The sequence below is a fragment of the Merops nubicus genome, unplaced genomic scaffold (genome assembly GCF_000691845.1).
Source record: "Merops nubicus isolate BGI_N331 unplaced genomic scaffold, ASM69184v1 scaffold9495, whole genome shotgun sequence".
NCBI classification, from domain to species: domain Eukaryota; kingdom Metazoa; phylum Chordata; class Aves; order Coraciiformes; family Meropidae; genus Merops; species Merops nubicus.
The window spans coordinates 49,997-76,507 of NW_008607614.1; the positions used below are offsets into that span (position 1 = coordinate 49,997).

The 26,511-nt window shown below is 45.0% G+C and overlaps 1 protein-coding gene across 1 annotated transcript in view; it reads right to left on the reverse strand.

Moving 5' to 3' along the window:
* Nucleotides 1-26,511, reverse strand: part of RIN3 (Ras and Rab interactor 3) — a 49,428-nt gene that overhangs the window by 16,767 nt on the left and 6,150 nt on the right. The window contains exons 4-6 of the mRNA XM_008939994.1: nucleotides 9,909-9,981; nucleotides 6,835-6,926; nucleotides 898-2,367 (exon numbers count right to left, since the gene is read on the reverse strand). Of these exons, the coding sequence (XP_008938242.1) occupies nucleotides 898-2,367; nucleotides 6,835-6,926; nucleotides 9,909-9,981 (1,635 nt within the window). The remainder of the gene's footprint in view (nucleotides 1-897; nucleotides 2,368-6,834; nucleotides 6,927-9,908; nucleotides 9,982-26,511) is intronic.

The window sequence follows — 26,511 nt, forward strand, 5'->3', positions numbered from 1 at the left end:
GGAATCCCTGTTCACTCCTGTGTTTGGCCACATTCTGTGTTGAGGGTCTCCCAGCTTGCTTTAAGCCAACTTTGGGATCTCATAATTAGTTCTGTGTTGGTTCTTAGGTCCTCAAGAAACAGCTTTAAGTCAGAAGAGCATGCGAGTGCATGCATACATATTTTTTCTGGCTGTATGGCTTTGACGGGGATAAAAAATCCTACAGCTTGCTGTATCTTCCCTCATGAACATCCATTAAACAGGCCAGTTCTTTTCTTAGCAAGGAGCAGAGCAGCACGTTACTCCCTCATAGAGTATTGAATGAGAAGCAACGAAACACTCCTAAACAGCCCAAAATATTATTTTTCCTCCCCAAAGGCAAACTGTCTCTATGGCAAGGAGAGGAGAATGCTGCATTCTGGAGCCAGCAGTGGTCTTGCATCAGGAAGCTTTTCTGCATCCCCTGAGCTCTGAGGAGTGCGGAGCAGGATTAAGCGATTCCTCCAGCCTGCCACTCAAAATCATCATAGTCTTGTCCCTGCTTGTAAGACCGCAACTGACCCCTGGTCTGGCTGCTACGTGCAGGGAGTTCTCTATCCTCACTGCAGAGCATGGGGCAGTGGAGGTGGAAGGGCACGGATACATACACTCACGTCTCTCTCATACACACAAACACGTCTCTTCTGCTTGAACTCTTCCCTTTAAAACATTCGTAATGGGATTTCCCTCCTGGTTGGACTCCCAGTTTTTAGAGCTGCTCCTCCAAGTGCTGGCAACCACAGAGTAGACTTCAATTCACACCCTTAAGCTTTTAGGAGATGGTTTGTAATTCTCTAAAGGAGAACCTGTGTCTGCATAATCCCAGCTTCCTAAACTTCCCAAATCCCGCCCAAGGATGAGTAAAGCATGGTCACCTACCTAACTGTTCCTCGGTGTAGGAGGCTGGATCGATCAGAGATTTCAACTCCGTGCTCTGTACTAAGTAACTCTTCAGCTGCGTCATCATCATCCGTATTTCTTGTAGCATCTCTGTGCTAGAGCTCTGCTTGGCCATCATCTCTAAACTGTACACTCTGTAGTCCCGCACCAGGTTGCCAAAGTATGAGTCCTTGTCCTGTGCCAGCTCCACTATCTTCTTCTGCAGCTTCCTGTCACTAGACAAAAAGACTGTGAAGACATTGGAGAGGCTCACAAAGGACAGTCTGTTCTTGGCTTTGTCGAGGATCGCGGAGCGTGTCTTTTTACCAGACGAGCTGCTCAGCACCTCCAGGTCATCCTCTGTGCTGCTGGTGGAGTAGGAGTCTGGCTCGGACACCAACGCCTGAGCCACGGCGTTGCCCCCCAGGCCCTCCAGGGAGGAGTGTGAACCTTTCAGTTCAGCTGAGCTGACGGATTTGCGGCCATGTCCCGGTTCAGTCTTGGTGTGTGTGCAGGTGGCACCATCTGCCACTGCAGGTGAACTGCTCTTGCCCGAAGCCTGTGCTGGGGCTGTGCCCAGCTCTGCCGCTGTTCTTTGCTTTGACTGGCAGGCACTGGGGATCCTTGGCACCTGGGAAAGCCTCTTTCTTCTCGGTGGTGGGATAGGAGGTGACTTTCCTTTCTCAGGGGCATTGCGTTGTATCTCAGGCATGTCCTCCTTCTTCTCTGCAGGTTCGGGCTTTGCCTCCTGAAACTGTGATACAGCCCTTTCGGGAACCTCCCCGGGCATTTCTACCGCCTTTTTGCACAGCGACCTTTTATCTCTGCTCTCTGCACTTTTGTCTTGGTTTTCTTCTGTCCGTTCCCCTTTCAGCGTTTCACAACTTCCACGCTTACCCACACAGCTCTCCTCCGAGCTCCTCTCGCACAGCCGCCTCCGCGGGGGGACAGAGGGCTGGGAGCCCTTCTTAGGGCTCACTGCAGAGGGCTCACCGGCTGAGCAGCTCTGCTTCCCTTCCTTATTGTCACCGCCCTCAATTTTCATTTCCTTGATGCTCTTTCCTAGAAGCAGCTCGTTGTCACAGGCAGTCATGGGATCCCGCGGGAGCTTCAGAGGAGATTTCTGAACGAAAGCATGAGAAGGTGGAGGTGGAGGGGGGCGACGGGGAGACCTCCTCTCAGTAAGCGTGGTGGCAGGGGGAAGATCGGCGCTCACAGCAGGGCTTTGAGAAGGAGGTACATCTGGAGGAAAAGGATTACTGCACTCTTCTATAAAAATAGGATTCACGAACCACAGCCTGTCATTTCCTATTGACAGCTCAATTTCACATGAGCAGTGGTTTGTGCTACTTGCAAAACTCTGGGTAGACTTTAAACTGTCTGCCTGGGCAGTGCTGAAAGCAGAGTCTTTTGCAGAGTGGGATAACTCCTCTCCTCTTCTTCTGTGGTTTAAGGAGGAATCCCAGAAATCTGTCCAATGAAAGAAAAGATGGATGAAAAAATGCTCTGAGAGAATTTTAGCTGTTAATGGTATGTAGGCATCCTACTTTTTGTTAAAAGAAATGGTACACGAGCTTTCACACCTCTGCACAAAACAGTGTGAAGAAAGGGTTGCCTGTTTCATGTCTGTGAGGTGCTTCAAACCACGGGACAAGCTCAGAAGCTTCACCAGAAACCTCTTTCTTGACAACTTCAGGACACTCACCTAGTGAAAACTGTTAATGCTGTGCGGCTTATTCAGTGTGAGCAGGAAGGTAAAAGTAACAAATATGAATGACTGTGAAAAAGGGTCCATGGCTTGTTCAGTGATCACTGCCCTCCTAATGCAGATAGCTCTGGATACATGAGGTGAGGGTGTGAAGACCCCAGGCAAGTTCTGTCTCCCTCTTGCTGACTGTGGGAAAGTGCAGGGCTGAGATATACAGCCTGGATCCAGTGTGCGCCGGGAGCAAAAGAGACATCAGATGAAGATGACTCTACTGTGCAGCAACCTCATGTGGCAGAGTCTGTTCTGCACAGAGGTCTGATCCTGCTTTGCAGTACAATCAGTCTGGAAACATGATTTTAAATACCTTCCACAGCTTAAAATTGATATTAAAGTCTATAGCTCTGGATGACAGTTATCCATACCCATGACCACTCTCCATTTTGAACCTTGCTTGAAACTTCCTGCCTCTAGGTGTAAGAGAAAAAAGATGGTGAAAATGACTGTGTACACTGGAATGTTGTATACTGAAGGGCTAAAGAATAGTGTCATCCACTACGAGTGGAAAAGGAAGGTGGTGTTTCAAATGCAAGTAGTCATTTCTGTATGTCAAAAACCTCTTACTAGAAATTGCAAGGCATTTGCACATCTTTTGAACAGATTCTGTATCACGTTTAACCTTCCCTTCCCCTCGAGTTGAGAATCCAAACCTGTTTGCCTTACCAGTCTGATTGCTTTTAATTACTCTTAGGGCTGCTAATCCAGGGTCCACTATTGGAAGCACTGGGAAAGAGGATCTTTCAAACCCCATGTGTTCTGACCAAGGAAAAGGAAAAGGTATAAACCTCTGAAGGAATTCACTGGGTAAGGGCTGTGTGGATATCCACAGATTTAGAGACAAGTAGGAAATCTTGGAAACACAAGTATGCAGATAACTAAATAAGGCTTTCAGCATGCTTGGTCTCTGGACACAGAGCTGACACTGATGGCACACTATTCTGGGTGGACCTACAGAGGACACGAATGGGGCTACCACACAGTGCCTGAACCCTGCCTTGTGCTTGGTGTCAAGCCTGTCTTACTGCAACAACATCATGTACTGGGCCCAAGAGAGGATGGATGGGGCTGTACATGCATGGGATGACCCTCAGCGCCGAGCATGTGGTACAGCTCTCAGGATGGTGCCTTCAGCTGTGCCTTGCCAGGGCCCCATTCTCCTGTTGGCTGCACCAGCATAGCCCCCAGCCTATCACAGGGGAGGGAGCAGAGGGCTGAGCTGGCCAAAGGCTTGGCAAGGTCTGCCTGTGCCTCTTCCTAAAAACCAGCACCCCAGAAAAGCTCAAAGGGACTTCCAGTTAGGAAGGTCATAGCAGAACTGAAAACAGAGCAAAGAAACTCTTCTGCTAAAGCCAACGCAGAATGTGGGGGTGAAACACATGCAGATAAAATCTCTCCCTTGCCCACTGTGTCCCCAAAGACAGGTCACTTCTTCCTATTTCACTCCCTGGCGTAGCCAGGACTTTTGATGGCTTCCCACTTGCATCCACCTCCCTGTTGTTGCTGAAAAAGCCACCTTCTTTCTGCTGCTGTCATGACCTGCCTGCTGCATGGTTCTGCCTTTCTCTGTTGGTGCCCTGGGCCCACTGCTGGCCTTGCCTCCTTCTGCCAGTGATGTGGTCCCCTGGCCACAGCCATCTGCCCCAGGGACAGAGACTGTTCCTTCCCTTCCAGCAGGTGCCAGTGCTGTAGGATGGGCAGGCTGACTCCTTGCTGCCCCTCTGCTCCTTCCAACTAAGCGCTTCTATAACATAGGCACAGAGTGAGCCACATACAGGTGAACTAAAAGACTGTCCATTCCCATCAGGATAAAAGGGCTGATTTAGCCTCAAGCAGCCTAGGCTAGTGGCTAACCTGGCTTTGTAAGCATTTTCTTAGGGATGATAAGGTTAGGACAGCTTTATTCTCTGATTTCCTACCATGGGAGGGAGAAGAACAAAGAAGCTTAAAATAAAAGTGTTGCCAGGAACAGCAGCACTCTTGACAACAGAATTTGGGAGCAGACATGCAGATGCAAGCCCACATAAGAGCATCATGCTGCCAGCTCTTCATGTATGAGAGTCTCTGGGGTATGATTTCTTTTAAACACTCCAACTCTACTGGAGTTTCCTGCAAATGCAGGACAGTTTTTGTTTAAGCCAGAACATAATGCTATGCTGTCTCATGGGCTGAGGAAATGGTGAGTAAACCAATCTACAAAAGGGAAGTTGGTTATTTTTTCTCAGTAGTGGTCAGGATAAGACACTGAGGAAATGTAATGCACCACTCAGACTGTGAAGGACCACTTGTGGTGGTCCTACCAAGGTTTACACAGCTCCCTCAGAGAGGGTGTTTCCCAGACCAGCCATGCTGTCCTGTACAGTAGGAAAGGTAGTTTAAATGTCTCCCATTGCTGTCCTGGCTTCTCCATTGGCTTACACTCTGGAAGTGATAAATAAGCAATTCTCTGAGACTTTGGCATTTCTGTGATGGTCTGTGCTCTTTGTGCAGTGAAAGCATGATAATTCTCTTGTGAAATGCCTTCTTTACCAGTGGGTTCAGGACTAGAGGGCCTGCGCTCCATCCTCTTTTACAATATACACAGCACCCAGGTCCTCTGGGGAACAGCCCAGCTTGCAGGCAGACATCTTACTTCTACCTTCTCAAAAGATGTATCAGTTTTAAATAAATATACAGCAACAAATGAGAGTTTCAAACAAGCCAGCTTTCCTTTGGGAGTGCCACTACAGCTTAAGCAGCTCTTATTGTTTGTGTACCCATTTATACCCATGAAATTTTGTTCCACGAAGTAGTAAACAGCATTAGTAACTTTTCAGCCTGTTTGACTTTCCTGAGACAGCATGGCATTCCAAGAAGCTAGGATCATTTCCCAGAAAATCTTTACACAACAGCAGGTTTTCTTCTATTGTCAGAAACTTCCTGGCATGCAAGGTACTGTGGCAAGTAAACCTCCAACCATCACCACTTTTACGACCACCAGTGTACAGGAGAGAAGGAAGGAAACTACGACCAACATTGCTTTGGTGCTTGTGCTTTAGTTAATCCTTCCTTTCAGAGGTTGCTGGAGACTGTTGCTGGAATCAGGATCTCCTCTGATGGCTCAAACTAGACCAAAGGTTGGGAAATCATGATACACTTCTTACATTTTAAGCCAAATTTTCACATTTGTTACAATGAAATTAATAATAAGTTTACAACTTTCTATCTCAAGTTGCAAAGTGCCTTTCTTTAAGTGGTAAGTGCTTTCTGAATATCCATACTCAAGGATGCTTTGACAAATTGGAACATATTCAAAATAGAGGATGCTGAAAATGTTAGAGGCAAATCCGACAGTCAAATTCAACAAAACTGCCTGAAGTGAAACCAGTGGGGTTTGCCCATGCCTTCTGGGAGGTATAATGCAGAACATCCAAAAATAGATCCCTAAATCCCCAGAGTGCTCTAGTGAGTGTCTCTAAGTAAGCTAACTCTCCAGCTTTCACTCTTGTTCGGCTATTTTCAAAGCTGAGTGAAAACTGAAAGCCAAAGTAGCATGAGAGTGGCTAACTGTAAAAGCTGTCTCAGGTGGACTGTGTTAAATAGGAGGGAAAAGGAAGGAGAGCTTTGGTTAACTAAACTGCATTTCCCAGCTCTGTGATGTTATACACCTGGTCTAAAATTTGTGCATTTGGTGCTGTAACTAAAAATAACATTCCTCTTTGTATCTGATTAGTGTGAGGCAAAAGAACACGCTGGGACACTACACACTTCTCTACCAACTAGAAATCCAGAAAGAACAAGCTGAACTATCGAAGTTCAGAAATATCAGACTTCCATCAGCACTGCCCCCACACATAAGGATAAATTGCAAAGGTGCTTTCTTCTTTTCATATAGCTCAGATGCCAACTAATTCCAATGTGTGAAGCTGTCCTGAGAGGCTGTGCTGCTCTTCAGCTGCTGGAAGCCCCAGCTTATACAGGGAGACTGTAGGTCCCTCATGGAGGCTTATGTCCAAAGGAGCAAGTGGCCTTTATTTTTTTGGTATAACATAAAGATAATAAACAGTTTCTCTCTTGCATTCAGGCCTCCTCAACCATTCTGAGTGGTTCATCTGTCCTCCAGTTGCATTATGGCTGTGCACTATGGTTCTAATAAGTCTGAGTGAAACTCTGGCTGATTTGAGGGACTTACTTACCTATTCCCAGACTAGAGATAATTTCAAGGTCTTGAAAGCTACTGGCTTCTAATATTGCTTGTGGCAGCTTCAGGGTGAAGGGCAGCAAATCCCTGTAAAAACAAACACAGTGAAAACCCAGCAAAAGAATAAGGCCTGCAACTGTAAGGAACTCCAGATTTTACTATTGGTTTGAGTGACTGAATTGGTTCACAATTTCAGCCCTGATCTGCAAAGTCCTGGATGTTGTCAGAGGGAGATCTCATGGCCAGTAAGGCACCACAGACATTGTGCTGACCTGGGTGGCTCTATTTCACAAGAGATCACCAGCTTCTGTGGTAGTGCTTCATGCTCTGCCACTGGCTTAATCACTGCATCTTGGTTTCACCCTCCTCAAAGAGCAGCAATGCCCCTCACCTCTGAGGAGGCCACAGGGGTTCAAATACCTTCCCATGAAAAGTGAGGTGGTGCAAATGTTGTTTATTATAATTAGAAAAGCCATTCTTTTTTGTGTGGAGGAGGTTTATTATCCTTTTTCTTTCTATTTAACCCTCTCTCCCCATCCTGCTTTCATTTTTAAAAACCAGTGTAAGTGTAACGTGCTGGAACATGGCAAGACACAGTGGGGTTAGGACAGGAAGACCCCTCCTGAGGAGGTGCAACCACGGGGTGAAGTGACAGACAATGATGAAGTGCTGCATGACATTGAGAAAAGACATATATCCCTCTGCTCTCCCTCTCAGACTTCTGACTGCTTGGTGTCCGGAAAGATGCTGTATTTTTACTGGGAAAAAAATATAAATTCTCAGAGGACATTACTTGGGTTCCACTGAAACAAACCCCAAGTCTCAAATAATTTAATGGAGCTCTTTGGCTGGCAGTGTAATGTTTAGGCTTGCCTTGTGCCCAGTGACAATTTGCTCAACGTGTTCCTACCTCAATTCCTGTTCTAAAAAGGACTAGAAAAGCCAGTAAGAGTAGTACCTAGAGGGTGGCAAGGAAGGGCACAGGATCATACTGCACGTTAAAAAGTTTAGCTGCAGGAAATTCTTTTAGAACGAGCTGGCCTTGTGAGTGGGTGGTCTCTGCTACGCAAACACACACCCCAAAAAAGCATGTGACTGCAGACTGATCTGTTGGCAGATGAATGCAGGGGAGCTATTTTTGCCCTCATTAACAGACATGTATCTTAACTGATGTACTGTGTACTTCATGGGTTCTCGGAGCATCACTGAGCACTCTTCTTGTCGTACTGTTTGATATAAACTGATGTGATCTCAAGGTTATTTTTTTCTCATGGCCGATTTCAGGTTTAAAAGAGGAAGGGGGTCCATGGACCTTCTGCTTTCTTTGTTATTGTTATATGCAAGAATAGATCCCTTCTTCTTCTTCTTCTTTTTTTTTTTTTTTTAATTTTAGTAGGAAAATGCATCTAAAAATCAGGAAAAGTTAAGACATTACCCTAAAAAAAATATAAATCTGGCTTTATTCATGGGGCAGCAGCTTGCAGACAAGCCATCAAGTCACCTGCTACCTATAGCTGTTACTTTTATAATCTACAGTAATCTAGCCAGGCCAAACTTTCTTTTGAGAAGAGCCTGTCAGCCCTAATAAGCTTTTTCAAGCTACCTATAGCTATTTACTACAGCCCTGAGAACAAGCCTCTCCAACTCACCATCACAGAGAGCTCCTACAGGCTGCCAGCAAACAACAGGTCAGTGCCTAAGCAGCCTTTTGATTACCTGATTCTCAGAAACTTATTCCCTATTTACCTTGTCTTTTGACAGTAACATGAGAAATCACATGAACCATCTGAATGTGTATTTGACAATCAGAAGTAACAATAATTTGAACTAACATAAAAGCTTTTCTTTCTTTCTAAGACTCTTGCTTAAGCCCTGATCCTTTTTGCAGGAAAGCAGAAGCAAGCGTATTTTCCCTCCCACCAGCCATTGACTAGAAATGCCCAATTCTTGTTTGCATTTGGGTTTTTCTTTGCTTTGGTATGACAGAAGTCTTTATGTGGGTCCAGGGGCTAAATTATGCCCATTCTGTAGGGTCTATACACATCTAAACGGTTAAATATCTTTTCAGTGATGGGAGTGAGACAGAGCATGGTCCCTTGCATGTGGGCAGGAGTCCTGGCACGGCGGCGTTGAACTCAGCTGGCTGCAGAAGTAGCCCTCAAAATAGTGTGAATATTACTGGCTGGATGAGCTGCAGCACGTCGTATCATGCCATAGATAAACTGGTCCTACCACATGCCCTAACCAAGTCATTAACACAACTGCCTTGCCAGCATATCCGGAATCTGCTTTTCCCTCTTAAATGGAAATAACTACTTAAGGAGTCATCTAAGTTTATATAGGGGAGTTCAAAAGTTTACATCCAACTCAAAACCAGGCTTGCTGCAGAAAGAATCAGTAAATTGGTTGTAGGGGTGTGACTGCAGTGTGCTCAGCACAGGCACAGATTAGAAGAGACTGCAGACACACAGGTTTAATTGCACAGAGGGACTCATCAGTTCCTGATCAAACCTTGCCGTAATGAAAATGACCTTACAGGTTGGTCCCCCAGTACTTTTGGCATTTCTGTGCTGAGCAAACAAACAAGGCATCTTCTTTATCGCTCTATTTTGTTTTTAAATTTTGTCTAAAGAACAGAAATTGTTTCAGGACTACTCCCTTGAGAGATTCACCATAGGTGTTTAAGTGCTCTGAGTCTCCCGCAGTCTGCAAGGAGGTCACTGCCAGGTGTGTGTGGATGCTTAAATCTGCTTTAAATATGCGATGGTTAATCCCCAGGACTCTTTCTCAACTCCTTGCTCTGCTAGCCCCTTTCCTGTGCCTCAGCCCTTTGTGGGTACAGCCCTAGAGACCTTCCTCAGACAAAGCTTCCAGCTTCAGGGAGGGCTGTGGTTGTGGTGTGCCTGGCTAGGAACTGGTGATCCAGCCCCATTGTAGATACTAGCATCTGAAATACCTCCTGGTCTGGCAGGTTAGAGGAAACTGGAGGGAACAGCGGATGCTGGGGGAGTGCAGTGTTAGGAGGGAGAGCAAAGCAAACCCGCCCTGGAAGCAATGAATCCAACTCACCTACTGACACAGTAGAAGGCAACCAGTTTGAAGACATCCTCAAATACAAGGACAGATCCTTCCAGGTACAGGACTGATGAAAAACAGAAGACAGTTAGCAACTGTTCTTTTTGAGCTGTATGGTGAAAAAAGCTGGTGGGTTTGGCTCACACATCTTGCATTCTGTGGTTTTCCAGTATTTGCACTAATACGAAGAGGCATAAAGAACTGGCTTCAGACAGCCAAACACAATGAGATTCTTCAGGGAAACACTAGAGAGGCAATGTCTCAGCCTGGCTTTCTGAATGGTTAGCTCAAGATGTGAAATGCTGGGGTCTGAACCCCAAGCCCTGAATTAAGGTTGACATATGGGTGATTCCCACAGCCCTTCATACAGAGGTGGTGAGTTTGCCTTATAGCTTCCCCCCAGGGTGCGGCCGGCCCTGCAGGGAGAGCCATAAGGGAAATGAGCCCCAGGGGTCCCGCACTGAGTGAACAAAGGTCAGGTGTCTGCTTGGGGATAAAAGCTGGGACCACTTGCAGGGAGTCAGGAGTGTCTGGCTGTGGAGTGCACTCCACAGAGCTTCCTAGTTCAGGGCAGACCTCCTGACTCTCCCTGGAGCTGGGCCCCAGTCTGCTTAAGACCTTTGTGAACATGGGCTGATTGGGTGAGAGTCGCCGTGTGGGTACCTTTTTCTTATGTGTTCAGCTTGCTGGTCTGGCTCTTTCCCATGACAACTATGGGAAACCTTGGTTCACTGTTTGTACCACCTGTTGTGGGCCGAGCTGCATCCTTTGTTGGATTGTTGGGGGTGGTGTCAATCATGTATGAGCTGACCGATCTGTTTGTACCCCTGGCGGTCATTCATATCGTAACGTTTGTGTCTACAATACAGTCTGCATATTGGATTCTCTTCCTGCTGGTTGTGTCATTCCTGTTTGGCCTGGTCATTGGCAAAACAAGCTGTCAGAGTGTTGTGATGGTAACAGAAACAACAGGAAGGAAAAAAACCCAGGTCACATCCAAGGGGTTCGTTACAAGCCCATCTGTCTCTAAGGATGTGCGTATCTGCAATACATATGGGGCTGACCCTGTGACTCTCCACACTGGAATCTGGTTTGGTCTGGATGGAAAAAATGAAAAAAAGAAATTACTGTTTCATTGCTGTGGTCTCTGGCCTGGGTCACACAGGCAATGTGAGCACAGCCTATTTGTATCTGCCCTGTCTTCTGCCCCCCATTGTGTTATACAGTGACAGCACTTGAAGTGGCACGATACAGTCTATGCCACTTTGCAGACTTCTTCAAACTGACCTCCTTTATAATGGCTTCGTGTAGCCCAAATCTCACGTGTAATTATAGAGCTTTTGGCTGCAAAGCTAGAAAAAATTCACTGTCTGGCATAGAAAATTTCACATTGACCAATAACCCGAGGGAGAGGTGGACCTGCATGAGAAAGAGATGGATCTGCATGAGAGAAGTGTCCATCTTTGCTTCAATACTATATTCTTAAAAATAGTCTGTGTCTATACACAGACAACACACCATCACAAACAGAGATTGACAAGTTTAAGGAAATCTGCAGCAGATTCTAAAAAATGCCCACCTACTGGTGGTGGAGAACTGCAGCCCCAGAGCTGCACCATTCTTGCCACACTGGGAGTCCCTGGGGCACAGCACCAGCTCCCACCCCCATACTGGTACTCACAGCCACTCTGCATCTTCTTCCTTCACTCTGTTTTCCAGGCCACAGTTCTGAGCTGTGCACACAAAGCTCAGCTATTGTGATTCAGCTTCCTCATTCTGCCATGATTCAGAGCCCTGTAAAACATCTCCAGCACCATCCCCTACCTGCCTGGTTCTTAGTTCCCCTACAAAGCAGGGCCTCCAGTAGAGCCTGGCTCTCCATTCCCTCGGCTCTGTGCCCTGGCTCTTGTTCTCCAGACAGCAGAAAATCCCCCTGGAAGAAAATGCTCAAGCTTGTCTCTTGTCCAGCTTCACAGTTCATTCTCCAAACAAGGCATTTCCTCCTTTAACTTCTCCCTTTGTCTTAGCCCAGGCCTGGCAGGTTGCTATTTTGGGCTGAATATACCAGTGCAGGCATTTTTTAAAAAGGCAAAGGCCATGTAATTCTCAGAAGTCATTCCTAACATCAACTTGTATTGGATCAGCATGAACAGATCAACCATAGTGTGTGCACTGATATCAGACTGCAATGTGAAATTGAAAACATACTTCAAGACAAACAATCCCTTTCCCTTACTTTTCTCCCACAACTGGAAAAAGAAATGTTCAGCGAGCTTTTTTTTTTTCTTTTTCCATAATAAGAATTATTTTTGTTAAACGTCTTCCATGAACACTTTCTACGGTTTGAAATCCATCTGCTTCACAGATCTGACATAGGAAACAAAAATAAAGACAAAACCCAGAGCTGTTCCAGAGAATTAATTGAACCCACGAGTTTGAACTCACTCGTATCTCCAGCAAGCCTGTTGTACAGACAATGGTTTTAAAGACTTTTTTTCTGTGAAGAACCACATGTTCACTTTGGCATCCTAAGCTGCAGGTGTATGTAAGCGATCAGGCTGCACCTGTACATGTTTATAAACATGAGCAGACCTCTTGGACTGGGACTAAGGGTTGTTTCTGTGCCAGGAAGCTTTGCCGTTTGGAAGTCTGAATTTTAGACAAAAGTATATTAGTCCAAGTCCCTCAGCATCAGGAGTATTCACATAGAAATGTCTTGTCACCATACAGCTACTTCTCCTTCCATATGTAATTAAATAGCATAAACCACCATAGATCACCAGGAATTATAGAGCTACAGCAGTCTAGGTACAAAAGCTGCTGGCGCTTAAGGACAGGAGTTTTCATCAGGTGGTATATAGAAACTGGACTGGCCCTGGTCTGCTCTGAGAGGTCACAGAAGGTTAACAAAATCAAGTACATTTGTCAGCAGGCTGGAGTTTGTTGTACAGACATACAGCTCTGCTGGGACATTTTTGAGAGGCCTGCAAACAAGTAAGAATAGAAAAAACACTGCTTTAGATGGATGATTACTCAAGGTACTAGCACCATCAGGACCAATACTCTACCCATAGTTTATTCTGAACGGCGGGAGTGTCAAGCAGCCTGTGCAGGGCTACCACGGCCACCTGGATCCACTCCCAGCACAGCACCCACGGGGAAAGCTTTGCAATCTCCTGTAGGGGTGGTATTCCTTGGGAGAACCTGTAACACATTTTCCTGAACCTGAGGCAAGTGCTTTCTGACCACTTTGCTGTTGGGTGGCAGATGGTGGGTTTGGTATAGGAACATCTCTTGTGGGAATGGTCATTCGCTTGCGCAGACCATTAAGTGGGTCCTGGTGTGTGGTTCTGATTCCTGGAAAGACACAGAAAATAGTAATTTTGTACAGCTAAAAGGGCTCTGCTGACTGTTTGGGACAATGTCTCTCTCCCCTAGTGCCGTTACTGCCCTCAGGGTGCCCTGCTCTGAGAAGACAGTCAAGGTGTTTTCCTCTGACTGTGGGCATGTGGGTAGCCGGGACATTTCACTGACATGAGCACTGCTGCTCAGGGAGAGATGATGATGTTGCCATTTACAGGAACTCACGACTTTTGCAAAAACTACAAGCAGACACTTCTCTGCCAGACTGCACTAATCCTTCTGAAAACTGCAGAAACAAAATTCAACTTTCTTGGGCTCATAAAACTACACCCAGGGCACCTGAAGAGCAAGAGAATCTCCACATCTCACCAGAACAGTGACAGGAAGTCAAGAATATGATCAAAAGCAACAGCAAATATAAGCTGTGTTCTGTGAGCCAAACATATTGCCACAGCATATTTTTTTTACCTGATATTTAGAAGCCTGCAGAAAAGTCACCTTCAGGAAATAAAAGGGGAAATATGTAGATCAGAGGGCAATTTTGAGCAGTCTGAAACAAAGATATCAGAAGTAATTGAAATTTTTTTTGTATGGATGACAGAAGCATTAGTAACATGAATTAGTGGTTCACTGTTGACAATACTCTGTTTTGTGTCCCTTGTTCAACTCAGTAAGTCAACAGGACATTGCCATGTTATAAATATTTACAGTTGTCTCATCTTTCCCTTCACTATGCCAACATGCTCTGAAGAGTGTCATCTTTAGGCACTGACTGAAATCTGTCTTTATGTTTCCTTTACCCTTTAGATCTCCCCATCATTTCTCCATTCAGATGCTGATGTTTCAGATTCATGCTGTCCCTGGGCATTCTGCCTTCCTTTCCTCTATGATTTTTCCTCACACAATTGTGTTTGCTTGTCCTGTTGATTTGGTCACATGGACAATCACCTCAGTTTCCATCTTCTCACTGCTTAAACAGGCTCAGGGGAACCAATTACTTCAGCTGCTTCTTCTCTAATGGTGCTGTTAGTTCTATTCACTGTTTTTGATATCTGTATAATCCTTCAGAGACATCTGACTTCAGATAAATGAATTCCTTATTCTGCAGCACCTGTACTGACAGAGGATTTCTTAGAACGCAACGACCCTCCAGAGTCCTGCTTGGATATGCCTGATGTTGTTCTGGTTCCGTATCAGAACTCAGGGTGGGCCCCCCACGGAACAGAATTTTGTGTGCTCCCCCCAGAGAGAGAGGCTTTGCACCGATTGGAAGTTAAATAAAATAAAGTATATTGATTAACAGAAAACAGAAAGCAAAAAGGGAGGTAGATACGTATACAAAGATGGGAGGAATACAAAGTAAACAAGATATACAAACCCCAAATCTCAGATGGCAGTAGGATTGCTCAGGACTGCATGGAATCAGGCAGGCTGAACCTCAGCAGCACCAAGACCAAGAGCAACAGGGCAAGAGAGCATGAAGCACCCACTTCCTGCCTCTTTTAAAGAGTGTGGAGAGGAAGGTGAGGGAATAAACTGCTTCCCCTGGGACCATCCTGGGTCCCAGAGATTACCTGTCCTGCCCCCAAGCCTCAAAACCACAACATATATTCTCATCTTTCCAGATTCTGGCAAACTGTGAGATTTGTAATAATGGGAGTGATTCCACTATTTCTATTTAAGAGCTAAGATTATAACCCCACAGTCTCCTGCCTAGACCTCCCATTGGGGTTTCCTTTCTTTGACACAATCTCTGGCTTGGCACCACCGTGGCCATAACTTTGCTGGCACTGACCTTTGCTGTAAGCAGCACCGGCCAGCTTTGCTGCTGTGCTGCTGCCCTCAGCCCTTTACTTGCTATGACGGTGGGATCACTCCAAGGCAGAGGTTACTGACTTCCCTACTTCCAGACACTGCCGTTCCCAGCTGTTGCACGAGCCAGGATAGCAGCTTCCTGCCCCTGGGGAGCGAGCCCTGCGTATTGCAACAGGGGAGTGCAGGGACTAGTGACCCCCGTGCTGAGGCTGCTGCGTTTGTCACAACACACCGCGCTTGTCGTATCGGCCGTGCTATGCAGAGTGGGATGGAAGTCCTTCAGCATGCTGCTTCAGTTCCCTGAGCACATGCAGTCTCCTCCTGGCCCTTATCATGCACTAGGCTGGTGGTGGTATTAAGAGAAAGAGGTTTAGCTGGATAGAGGGAAATTTAGATTACATTGTTAGAAGTTCTTAGGGTGCTTATGGTGTCTTCCTGCAACAACTCTGAAAGTTCCTAATATATCTCCCCGGCATTGTGTCTTAGACTTTCTGGACGGTACTGTGTGGCCATCAAGTGCTATGTTCTTCTAAAACACTGTCATTGTCTGTTTTCTCAAGGCCTTTCTATTTCTTCTGAGATCTGATGTCTCTGCTTCTTCCATCTAATGTCTAAGATGTAGTTTCCTTTTTGGTTGCACAGTTCTAGACTGTCTTGGCCAACCCAGATCTGGTTTGTCCTTCTTGTCTTTCCTAGTGATTCTCTCATAAAACTGTCAGTTGTTTCTATTTTTTCCCTCATCAAGAAAGGGCAGAAACTTCCCTGTTTTTGACTTCTGTCTGAGTATTCTGTTGTGCATCCAACTCATGCTTTCGCACACGATTTCAATTTTATGGTTTCTTACAGAGTTTAATCTTTCTGCCCATGATGAAAAAAATCACTACTGGTGAGAGTTCCTAGGAAATTTCAACTAATTATGAAAGTGGCAAAGTGTTAGTAAGCTTGGGTCTTGAGTATAAGAGAAATCTATTTTTAAACTATATTTTTCATAAAATACGATTGTATTGTGCAGAATGAAATTAATGCCATTAAAGAAGGTGCAAAACACAGGCTTTTGCACTCTTCCCGGGCTGAGGCTGAGCGAGGGGGATACTCAGCAGAGGTCATTGTTTCCCTCTGCACCATACCCATACCCTGCACTGAAGAAAAAGGGCCATCCTCGCATCTGACGGCCACAGGGGTCTGGGCCGCTCCACTGTACTGCGGCTCATCCACGTTCACCCAAGCAGACAGGCAGCACCTTGGTGTCCACTCAGATTTTAAGCCTTCAGTCCAGCATAAACTCCTGCTGTTGCCTGGTCTCACTGCCTCTGCTGCAGGATGTGTGAGCAGAAACGTATTGCAGTAATTTCACTGCTGTTTCCTCCTTATTGCAATTAGTGTTTCAGCAGGGGTTGAGAAAGTGGCTCTCAAGGGTACTTCAAGCACAGCTAACCCATTTAAAAGAAAAGTGTCACAGCTCCTCAGTGCTTTACCTACAGGTATCCATGTGACGAGTCCTGGCAGGCACATGGGCACTGCCATGGGAGGAAAACCCATTTTAGAGATTTAGAGCAAAGCACAGTTTGGTGAATGGCTGCACCATTTCAAAGCACTTGCCCTCCTTGTCAGCTTCTCACCCTGCATCTCCTTCTCAGTGCTTGAATAAACACCTTAAAGTCCGTGGAAATTCCATACTTTGTTCGTACTATTTCTTCAGCCAGAGGCTGTGCACATCCAGGACTTCTTCTCAGGACCAGATAGCAACATGAGGTTTAGCTGGATTTTTAGATGTAGCCATGCAGTGTCTCTTTTCTTGCCCTCACACAGCATGAATGAGGGGGAAAACATGGTCCTTCTCAAATGTTGAGGACCGACAGGGCTCCCAAGCACACCTAGGGGAGCAGGGTGACACACCTGATTGGTGTGGTCCTGCCATAAGCAGTTGAGCACTGTGGGCCCTTTGCTGAGGAAGTCATATTTTCACAGGCAATTCAGCATCCACCCATACATTACAATGGCAGTACAAGATTTATGCTGCCCAACACAGTGATTCAATCTGTCAGGGCTCAGGGCTATGGCTGACAAGACAAACTGAAGATAGATATTTGCAAGTTGCTCTCAGAAGGCTAATTTCTTTGGCAAAACTTTGTGAAGTAAATGAAGCTTTCAGATACATAAAAGGTCTGCCCTGTGCCTCATGTAACTTGAAAGGACACTATGATTTGAAATTCTGGGGGTTTATTTCTTAGCAACAATTTTCAGGTCATATAGATTATCTTGAGAATCAATCCTAATGTGAAAAAAAAATTGTTACCATACAGATATATTCTATTAAGAACTATTTATTTCTGTTTACTCTGGGGAAAAGTTTACTCCTCTGGCTCTGCGATATATCATGAAATACTATACAGTTGAGATTGATCCTATACAAAAAGGAAGTTTTCTGAGAATTTTAAGGGAAGTCATCCAGTACCTAGAACCAGATTCTGCATGAGAGACTTCCAGGAATAAGGACAACACTTTCCAAAAGTGAGTCTGAAAGGGACTACCCCACTCTGAAATGGCACATGTCAGTAGGGTAGATGGTAAAAGTAAAAGATGGTATTTCTGCTTCTGAGACCTGTGATCTCACCTCATTGGCAGTCTGGTGGAATAAGGTCTTCTGATTTCCACTTTTCTGACTTGGATAGATTGCACTCTCAATTGACTTTGAGAGGCTTACGCAAAGGTCAAAGTATGAGGTCCTTACTGCCTTCATTTCACTTCCAGTATCTTATTTGCCTCATTCACAAGTCTAAACTCTTGTTTATTAAGCTCTTTAAGATCCTCAGACCACAAACACTGCCCAAGGGCAAAAATTATATTTTCTTCCAGTTTAGCCACTGAGACGAGGGCACTGGTATTATGAGTACTGATTTAGAGTAGCTGTTTTAAAAGCAGTAAGCTTTCTGGGTTCTGTTCAAGGTACTAAGCAGAGTAGGGTAAGACAATATTATCCTAGAACAGCACGCATAGTCTGTAGCTCTGATTACACACTGATTTTGCATTATGGCTCTTGGTAGCGAAAAATAAGGAAAAAAACAAGCCAAAGTGAGGATTAACAAAGCTAACAAGACCCTTAGGGCTTCTTTGCAACAGGCTTTCCCTACAATCCTATTGATTTGAAGCCTAAAGTAAAAATGAAAATGGTTTCATGGACAGAGGGGAGTTAACTCTTCAGGATGAGAATTTGAAAAAAAAAAGAAAAAAAAAAAAAGAAAGGAAAAAAACCCACTCGCTGTAAGCAACCCGATGTTTCCAAAACAACTTGTAAACCACACAGAAACCTGGCACTGTTACATCTTGAAAAAGCAGCTGCACAAGTGTCTTATGTTTTAAAAGTGTTTTATGTTTTAAAATAAGCAGTGCATCAAAGCAACATGGAACTTGGCTCAGACCAATGAGACTTGGTGAGTCTTTCTGCTTTCCCTGTGCATGTTTGCATTTAGAAGAGAAATTATCAACTTGCACAACAGGTTATAAAATGTGTCCTCATACCATGTTTTACAATATCCCCCCCAAGCCCTCAGCTGCTGTTCTTGCCAAACTAAGACTCTAGGTTCCTACTTCAGAGTAGTCTCTTGAGTGGGAACTCCCTGACGGTAACTTATTGTTTAGGGTTAATCACGATGGGGATAAGAGAGGACTCACCCTTGCCTGGCAGACTGGCCTTGGGAAGATGTCTAGATTAGACATCCTTACAGGACCAGAAATCATTCTATCTCCAGTTAAACCACAGATGGTAGACCAGAAGATGATAATATCTCCTGTATCATTATAAAAGCTCACACAGAAATGGTTTTTGGCTTTGCCTTTGCCTGTGAAGGCAGAGGAGATCCAGCAGGAAGCAACACCAAAACTGTGCTCCTTGAGCTGGAGGTCAGCACTGGGGCAGAGCTGCCCAGTTCTCCCACACCATGGGGCAGAATGACATGCTCAATGGCAGGGTTGTCATGCCAGGAAGCTGAGTAGGTGACAGTAGACTTATCTCACTAATGAGAAACATGCATAAACGGGAAATCAGCCCCTGCTGAGCCTTGGGTGATGTAGGCAGATTGTTATCTGTCTGAGCGAAGCTAATCTGAAGATAACTAGGGTAGCTCTACAGCTTCAGAGCTGTGCCACAGACACACCATCGGCAGCAACAGGAACTGCTTTAAAAGATAATATTTGTCAGTCTGCTCTCCTTAATGGCAAGGTGTCTACCACACTGAGCCGTAGTAATTTACTACTGGGAAACAGCATACTAGCTTGCATGCTCAGAGGCCTGCTTATATGCAATTAAACTGCTTAAAATTTGAAGCTTAAGGTTAACTACATATTCAGCTTGTCCAGCCTCCCCTGCTAAAAAATACACAATCTCTTATTCATCAAATGGCTAATCCTTGAAAAAAGTAGTCTTGGACAAGTTCTGCTGCTGAAATGTATAATTTACTTAATTGAGATGAAATTACAGAAATCAGCCATTTTTGGCAGAAGGGAAGAGGGATCTTCTCTCCCAAGGGCTTTTATAACTGTTGTTATTTTTTTCCAGCACATTTCTGTTGGTTTGGTTTTTTTTTTTTTTTTTTTTGGCCAGGCTAGTCAGGTCCAGAGCTGACAATGTTTTCTTGCTTTGCCTCAATCACACATTCCATCATGCAACAATAAAGGAAAACATTCCTCTGAAGTAAACCAGAAAAATTGGCTCCCCTCACAGTATGGCAGGGCATACAGAAAGCGTACCAAGAGCGTCTGGAGAGCAGTGCTGGTATCCCCGTGCTGAACAAAGCCAAGTGCTCGGCAGCGCTGGCTGGGAGCCGGGCTCCTTCAGGGCTGGTGGTGCGCGACTGGCCGAGCCCCTTCAGCAGCTTGTGCCCCAGCTCTCAGCCTGCGAGACGGGTGCGATGACGCCGGCTTCCCTGGGAAACACCCGAACTCGGCTCGGCGGGGAGGGGAAGGGGCAGCTCCCCGGCACGCTGCTGCCGATGCTCTGCCTCGAGGAGGTTGGGTCGGCCACGGTTTTGTACAGACCTCTCGCCCTCCCCACTGGTGCTTGCCCCCTGCCTGCAGACTCCTCACCTCCCACCACAGGTCAGCTCTGCTGGGCTCCTGCCTCCGTGGGCTGCCTCCTTTCTTTCTGCTCGGGCCAGAGCATCTCGGAGGCTCATGCAGTCACCCAGTGCTACAGGATGTGACCCCATCCTCAGCTGCCTACTGCTGTCCCTTCACCTTGTTCCCAGACCTCTGTCTCTCGTGTGCCACCCACCCTCTCTGCAGTCACCAGCTGCCCCTCCACCACCTGACCACTTTCTTCTCCTTTTCAGGCTATATTCCATGTAACCCAGCACATGGTAGCACCTCTAAAGAAGCATTGCACCACCACACTGTCCTGCATTCAAATCCCCAAGTCCATGCTGCTCACTCCCTCCCAGCCATAACCTGCATGAGGGAGAGGGAGATGGGGACCAGAGGGGCATGAGAGCATGGGCACACAGGGCTGGTGGATGAAGGATGGTGAGAGCACTTGTCGTGACAGGGTGACAGCAGTGTCAGCACAAAGCTACAGCCTGGACTCACCTAAAACCTGGCTCCTGCTTCTCCTAGGGACAGTGCCCACATCCTTTCCCACTTACTTTACTTACATTCATGAGGCTGCAGTAGCCTAACTGCTAGTTACTGGGACTGCTGATGTTTTTGCCTTACAGATAGATATATATAGAGAGAGATTCAGTATAGCAAACCTGAAGCTGCAGATGCTTAATGACCTTTCTGGCTGGTAGACAAGTCTCCAGGGTAGTTCATGAGGTGGTTACCATGGCAGTCACCTCTTTGTCTGCTTTATCACTGAATAGCAGCAGGGGGTATCATAAAAAATATAAATAACTTGATCTTTTCACTCTGTAATGTCAAGTTTAGCCTCTCATCTATTTAAAGGAAATCTGAGCTATAAATAGTCCTACACTGCTTTCCATGCCTTAGTTTACAGTATGAAGAATTCTTCTTTCCGGTGTTGAAAGCCGCAGGGTTTCCACTCAAGGAGGCCAACCATTTTGGTTAAAGTGACCATTTGCAAAAGAATTATGGTACCATTACAGTGAGAGCAGAAGCAACTGAATGTACTTTCTGATGGACCCTTCTACCTGCTCTCTGGTAAGCCAGAGGTTGTCTCTAGAGGTTTGACTTGGGAAGGATGGGTTATACATTTAGTCCTTTGATTGTCCTACTCCAACTGAAAAGTCCCTTTAGAACCTGTGCAAAAACAGTCCAGGAGCCTTGCAGTGCTATTAGCTCCACAAGGTGAAGTTTATCTCAGTGTGCAGTAAGCTCAGCCCTGCAATATGCTGAGGTGCATATAACTGCATCTATAGGGCATTACTGGGCCTTTTCCAGCACATTCACATACCTCGTATGAGTTAATTCAACTGTGAATCTGCACTGTTAAATAAAGTAAACACATTCTCTCCTTTCTTTCATAGACAAGGTATCTACCAAAGAAAGAAATGTTACAGTTTTGGGGAGATCACAGGTAAGACATTAGCCCAGAAAATATTTATGGTTTATTTATTTTTTCAATACCTTCCCTCAGTAAATCTTAGCAGTATTTCTCCCAGAACCTGGGCTTTAGAGGATGGGAACTGCTTTTGCTGCCCTACTGAGACATCCATTCTCAGAACTGCCATCTGCCCTGAGCTTGCCCACAGACTGACTCAGTCTCACTGGCCGGTTCCCTTTTATAGGATCACTCAGGCTAACAGCAGTCCCAGGAGGTCTCTAGCCCAAACCCCTGCTCAAAGCAGGGTCAGCCATGAAGTCAAACCAAGTTGCTCAAGGCTTCATCCAGCCCTGACTTGAAAACCTCCCATGAAAATCTGCAGCTGCTACCAAAAGAAATGGCTTCATCTTAGAAGTCAGTGTCATGAATACCGGCACATACTTCAGTTCATTCACTTTAGCTGTGAAGTGACTTCAGTCAGTATCACAGATTTCCATGTTTTCCATCTCCATTCCAGGTCAGAAAAGATCCAAAATAAATGCAATTAAAATTAATTTTAAAAAAGGAAGATTGTTTTCCTATAGGTTGTTTTCCTATGCCTTCTGTTTTCTGAATCTTTAAGAAATTTTAAGGTTACATCTTTAGGTTTTTCTCAGGAACTGTGAGGGTTATTTCTCTTTCTGGAAAAAAAAAACCAACAACCCCCCAAAAAAAGTCTATCTTCACTCCACTTCCTGATTCCAGCAGGCAATGTGCTAGCGAAAAGATCTGCAAAACTGAGGAAGCTATTGCAAGAGCCTCCAACACTTCCACAAAAATATTCATATCACAAAGATCATCTGCACAACTGGCCACTCTCAAAGAAATAGCTGAACTGTGACTAGGCTGCAGTAACTGAGCTATCCTCCCATTTCTCCCCATGACTTCATTTGTGCAGCACTTCAACACAGTTCATGTGGGCAAATACCACCTGACCATGCTGTGCCTCATCAGCAGTGATGACTTTGGTCTCTGAGTTTGTTAATCCGGCTTCAGCAACATGTATTAAAAGAAACGTTAGCAAAATAAATCAGGGAAATCTGCCATAAAGGACAGTATCTGGTTGTAGTGGTCAGGGTGCAAGAAGAGTGCAATAGGCAAGTCCACTATCAGCATCTGAAGGTGTTCAAGCCAACAAAGAACATCTAATGGGTTGTTCCTTGTCAATGCACCTCCTCCTCACTCAGTGGGGGTGCTTATACAGTGCTCAGACTCACTGACCCACACAGGCACACAGGCTAGAATTTGTATCCCTTGCATCTGAGCTCTGCCATCATGCCAGGTGTGCTCACAGCACTCACCTCAAGCTGGTTAGGCTGTAAAGATCAGGGCTTTCAGCAGCTTTGTTTAGAGCTAAGCCTTCAAAGATGAACAATGTCCATCCCCATGTTATTCTGATGCCCCTCTGCAAACATGCTGCTGCCTGATTAGTGTTGTTTAATTGCCATCTGTTACTGCTACAGGACAATCAGAATGACTGCACCTACTCTTTTTATTCTATGCAAATGGCATTGGTCTATAATAAATCCCTTTTTCTTGCTCATATGTACTCAGGAAGGAGGGACGGAAGTGTATAAGTGGCTGAAGTAACTTGGTAATGATGGATAAAGTTGGCTTTGAGAGTTAAACTTGTTTTCACAGTGTTAGACTGCACCTGTTTAGGATTATTAAGGCAAGAAAGTGGATTATGAAATCTTTGCCCTTTTATCTCTTCCCTTTCCGGACTGATTTTACCCTTCCTAAAATCCAGTGTGCAAAGGAACACCTTTTCTTGTCTAAATTGTTGTTTTGACTCCCTAGTGAGGCCTGCCTTCCTGCTGCCTCTAGCCCTGGTGTAACTCCCAGCTCAGTGGGTGGGGGATGTACAAATAGTCAGGTCTTCATGAACTTTCACGGCAAACAGATTTCCTTTGGTAAAAGCAGAGAATTACCCACACAGGTAAACTGCTGCCATGTGTTTTACTTGAGTTGTGGTCTTCTCCTAAATCCCTACTGTTTGTCTCAAGCGTTTTGTATCAGGCTCCAGCCTGCACTTCCTGAGCTCAGTCTAACTTTAAGAAAGGCCAGATAAGGTGACCGGGGCAGGACATTGCATGTCTTTATCGACATCCTTTTTGCTACCATACTAGCAACTTTGCAGCAGTACTCAATGATTTCTCCTAAACTGCTTTTGAATGCAGTAGTTGCCTGTATCTTTTCTGCCACGGTATATTGTGGCTCCTTACCACAAGCCCATAGCTTGTAACCTGAAGTACAGCTGCTATCCATAAACCAGAAACTGAGTATAATCTACCATGTCCAATGGCACCATGTCTCATCTTTCAAAGGTGGTATTAATCATGGTCTGGACATTTTTCTATTACTTGGAGATAATTTATTTTGCCTTTCTTATTTGATTGTGTTAAGGGTATTTCAAGACCTCTGTTAAGCTCTAGCTCACCCAGTGTCTTCAGAGAAGCTGAGAGGGTCAGAGCAGGCGGAGTTTTAATCTAAATCTCAGAATTTTCCTGTAATAAACAAAATAACCACACTACAGACAAGGCTTCACTACAAACCCCTTCTTTGGCTGCTTATTTATTGATATGAGGGTCTCAATTCAGCCTTGGCCCAACCTATTGGAAGGGATGCTTCTGAACAGCTACGCTTGGCAGCAGATTGCCCAGCACAGGTACAGCTTAAATACAAATCAAGGATAGCAGCTCCACATGAGAGTCACATGAGCAGCCTCAGGAAAATAAAACTCCAAGGGAGCAAAGCCAGCCACAGCAATGAAGGAGGCAGGAGCATGATTCAAGAGTGAGCATGTGTGGCAGGATCAGGCCAGCCTCCAACCCCTTAGGACATGAGCCCAGGGAGTTCAGTACTGACTTGGTAAATCAATTCCATATTTATATCTATAAAATCTCTAGTAATAAGATTAATACATTCTTCTTTATCCTGTGCAATTGCAAATAATTCTCCTGTTTAACATAACTTTGTATATTTGGAAAGGAACCACATCCTCTTTTTTGGTACAAAAGAGTTTGGAAAACAATTACTACTCATTCCACACCAAAGCAAATGCGCAATACTCCTGACAAGTATATGGTCAACTTGTGTGTTTCATGAAATTAAATTATTTTAATCTATAATTCACAAGATTTCAGAGAAAAAAAAAGCAGTACACTCAGTATATGGTGCTAAAGCATTCTTCTATTAAAGGACTTTACCCCTGCAACATGTGTCTTCATATCCCATTGTGAAAATAAAAGCTACTGTCACTACCTGCACCAAGTGGTCTACTGTACTCAGACACTTCTTTCAAGCTTAGTATATGCTACTTCAAACATGCACATTTGCTTTAAACATCTGACTGTTTTTAATACTGCTGTGATGTCACTGATGTCAGTGGGATGATTTCTGACCATATAAGCATAAAGGGGAAGGAGAATAAGGACCTGAGGTTACAACTGGTTTGCTGAGGAGAGCCAAGTATAGGAGTCAGCTGAGGAGAAAAGTTCCTCAGTTCTTGAGGTACATGAGGCTAGGGCTCCATTTTGGGATGAAGCTGAAGTATGGGACAACTCTCAGAACTGAAAGCGCAAAGTAATTTAGATTTTAGCAGAGCTTGAGAGGTATTTCCATGCACTATATCTCTGAATGGAAGAAATCTTGTAACGAGCCTTCTCTCTGGGAGATTTTCTGGGTAAGAAGTAAGGGATCCCTCAGGCTGGGAAGCAAAGATCCACAGAGATCCAAGGCTTTGAAAGTTACTGGGTTTCTCAGCTTTCTGATGAACCATGTGATATCTGCTGCTGGGTCAATGCCACACCTGCTGCTGCAACTAGGCTTTAGCCTTCCTGTTTCTGGAGGAATTACAAATATGAAAAACCAGAAGAAAGTGTTTAAAATCCAGTCTCTTCATTATCCTGGTTTTTTTTTGTGGTTTTTTTTTAGCTCCTAAGGTCTACTTCACAGAACAGGTGAGAATTCCCCATGAAAAAGTGGAAAGAGGTTTCATTTCTTAATCCTCCTACCTAGTGGATTCTTTGGGGATTCCCATTTAAAAAAAAAAAAAATCACAATTAAATCCAGTCGTTCCCTCGGAAAACTATACTTCCCTAAATATTTTCAAATGTCAACAAGACAGATCTGGTATGAGGAAAAGAAAGAGAAGAACAGTCCATTATTTGACAGTGCAATACTATGAAGCTTTCATTTTTTTGTTTTTCATTGAATAGCCATCTGTATCAGGTTGGGCAGAAACTGCCGTCCTGCCCCTATGATACTATCTGAAAAGTAGGATGGGATGAGAACAACCTTCTACAAACAGCTGAGCAGCAAGACGTGCTGTTTAAAGCTGCATACAGTAAAAGTAATAGATGGACATCACTGTAGAGATGGCACAGAGCCATCATCTCCCCTGTAATGATAGTGCATCTTCCTTTGCGTCACTCCTGAAGCTGAGATTGCACTGAGTCCTCATGAGAAGGACAAGAAATAGTTAGCAAGGCGCTCCAAAAGATCAAGCTCGGATGGGTTGCAATTTGACTTAACTGGAAGGTAGGATCTCTATAAAATCTGAACTATATATGTCAGGGCAAATTCAGCTTTCAATTTACATCTGAATGCATTAAGTTTGTGGAGTCTAATGAGCTGAACTCAGGTAACAGGAAGAAGAACTTGTTTCCATTTCTTCACACCATTTAGAAGGATTCAGCTCTCAGAGAAGGGCAAACAGGTCTCTGTAGGGCACATCACACAGACCGTTGCTTATGTGTCATCTCAGAAAAGAAATACTAGGAGCAGCCCAGCAAAACCAAAGCTGCTTATCCCCAGAACAGCTGGGAAGGGGCATTCTTGAAGGGCAGGGCAACTACAGCTGCTCCTTTTGAAGGGCACTGG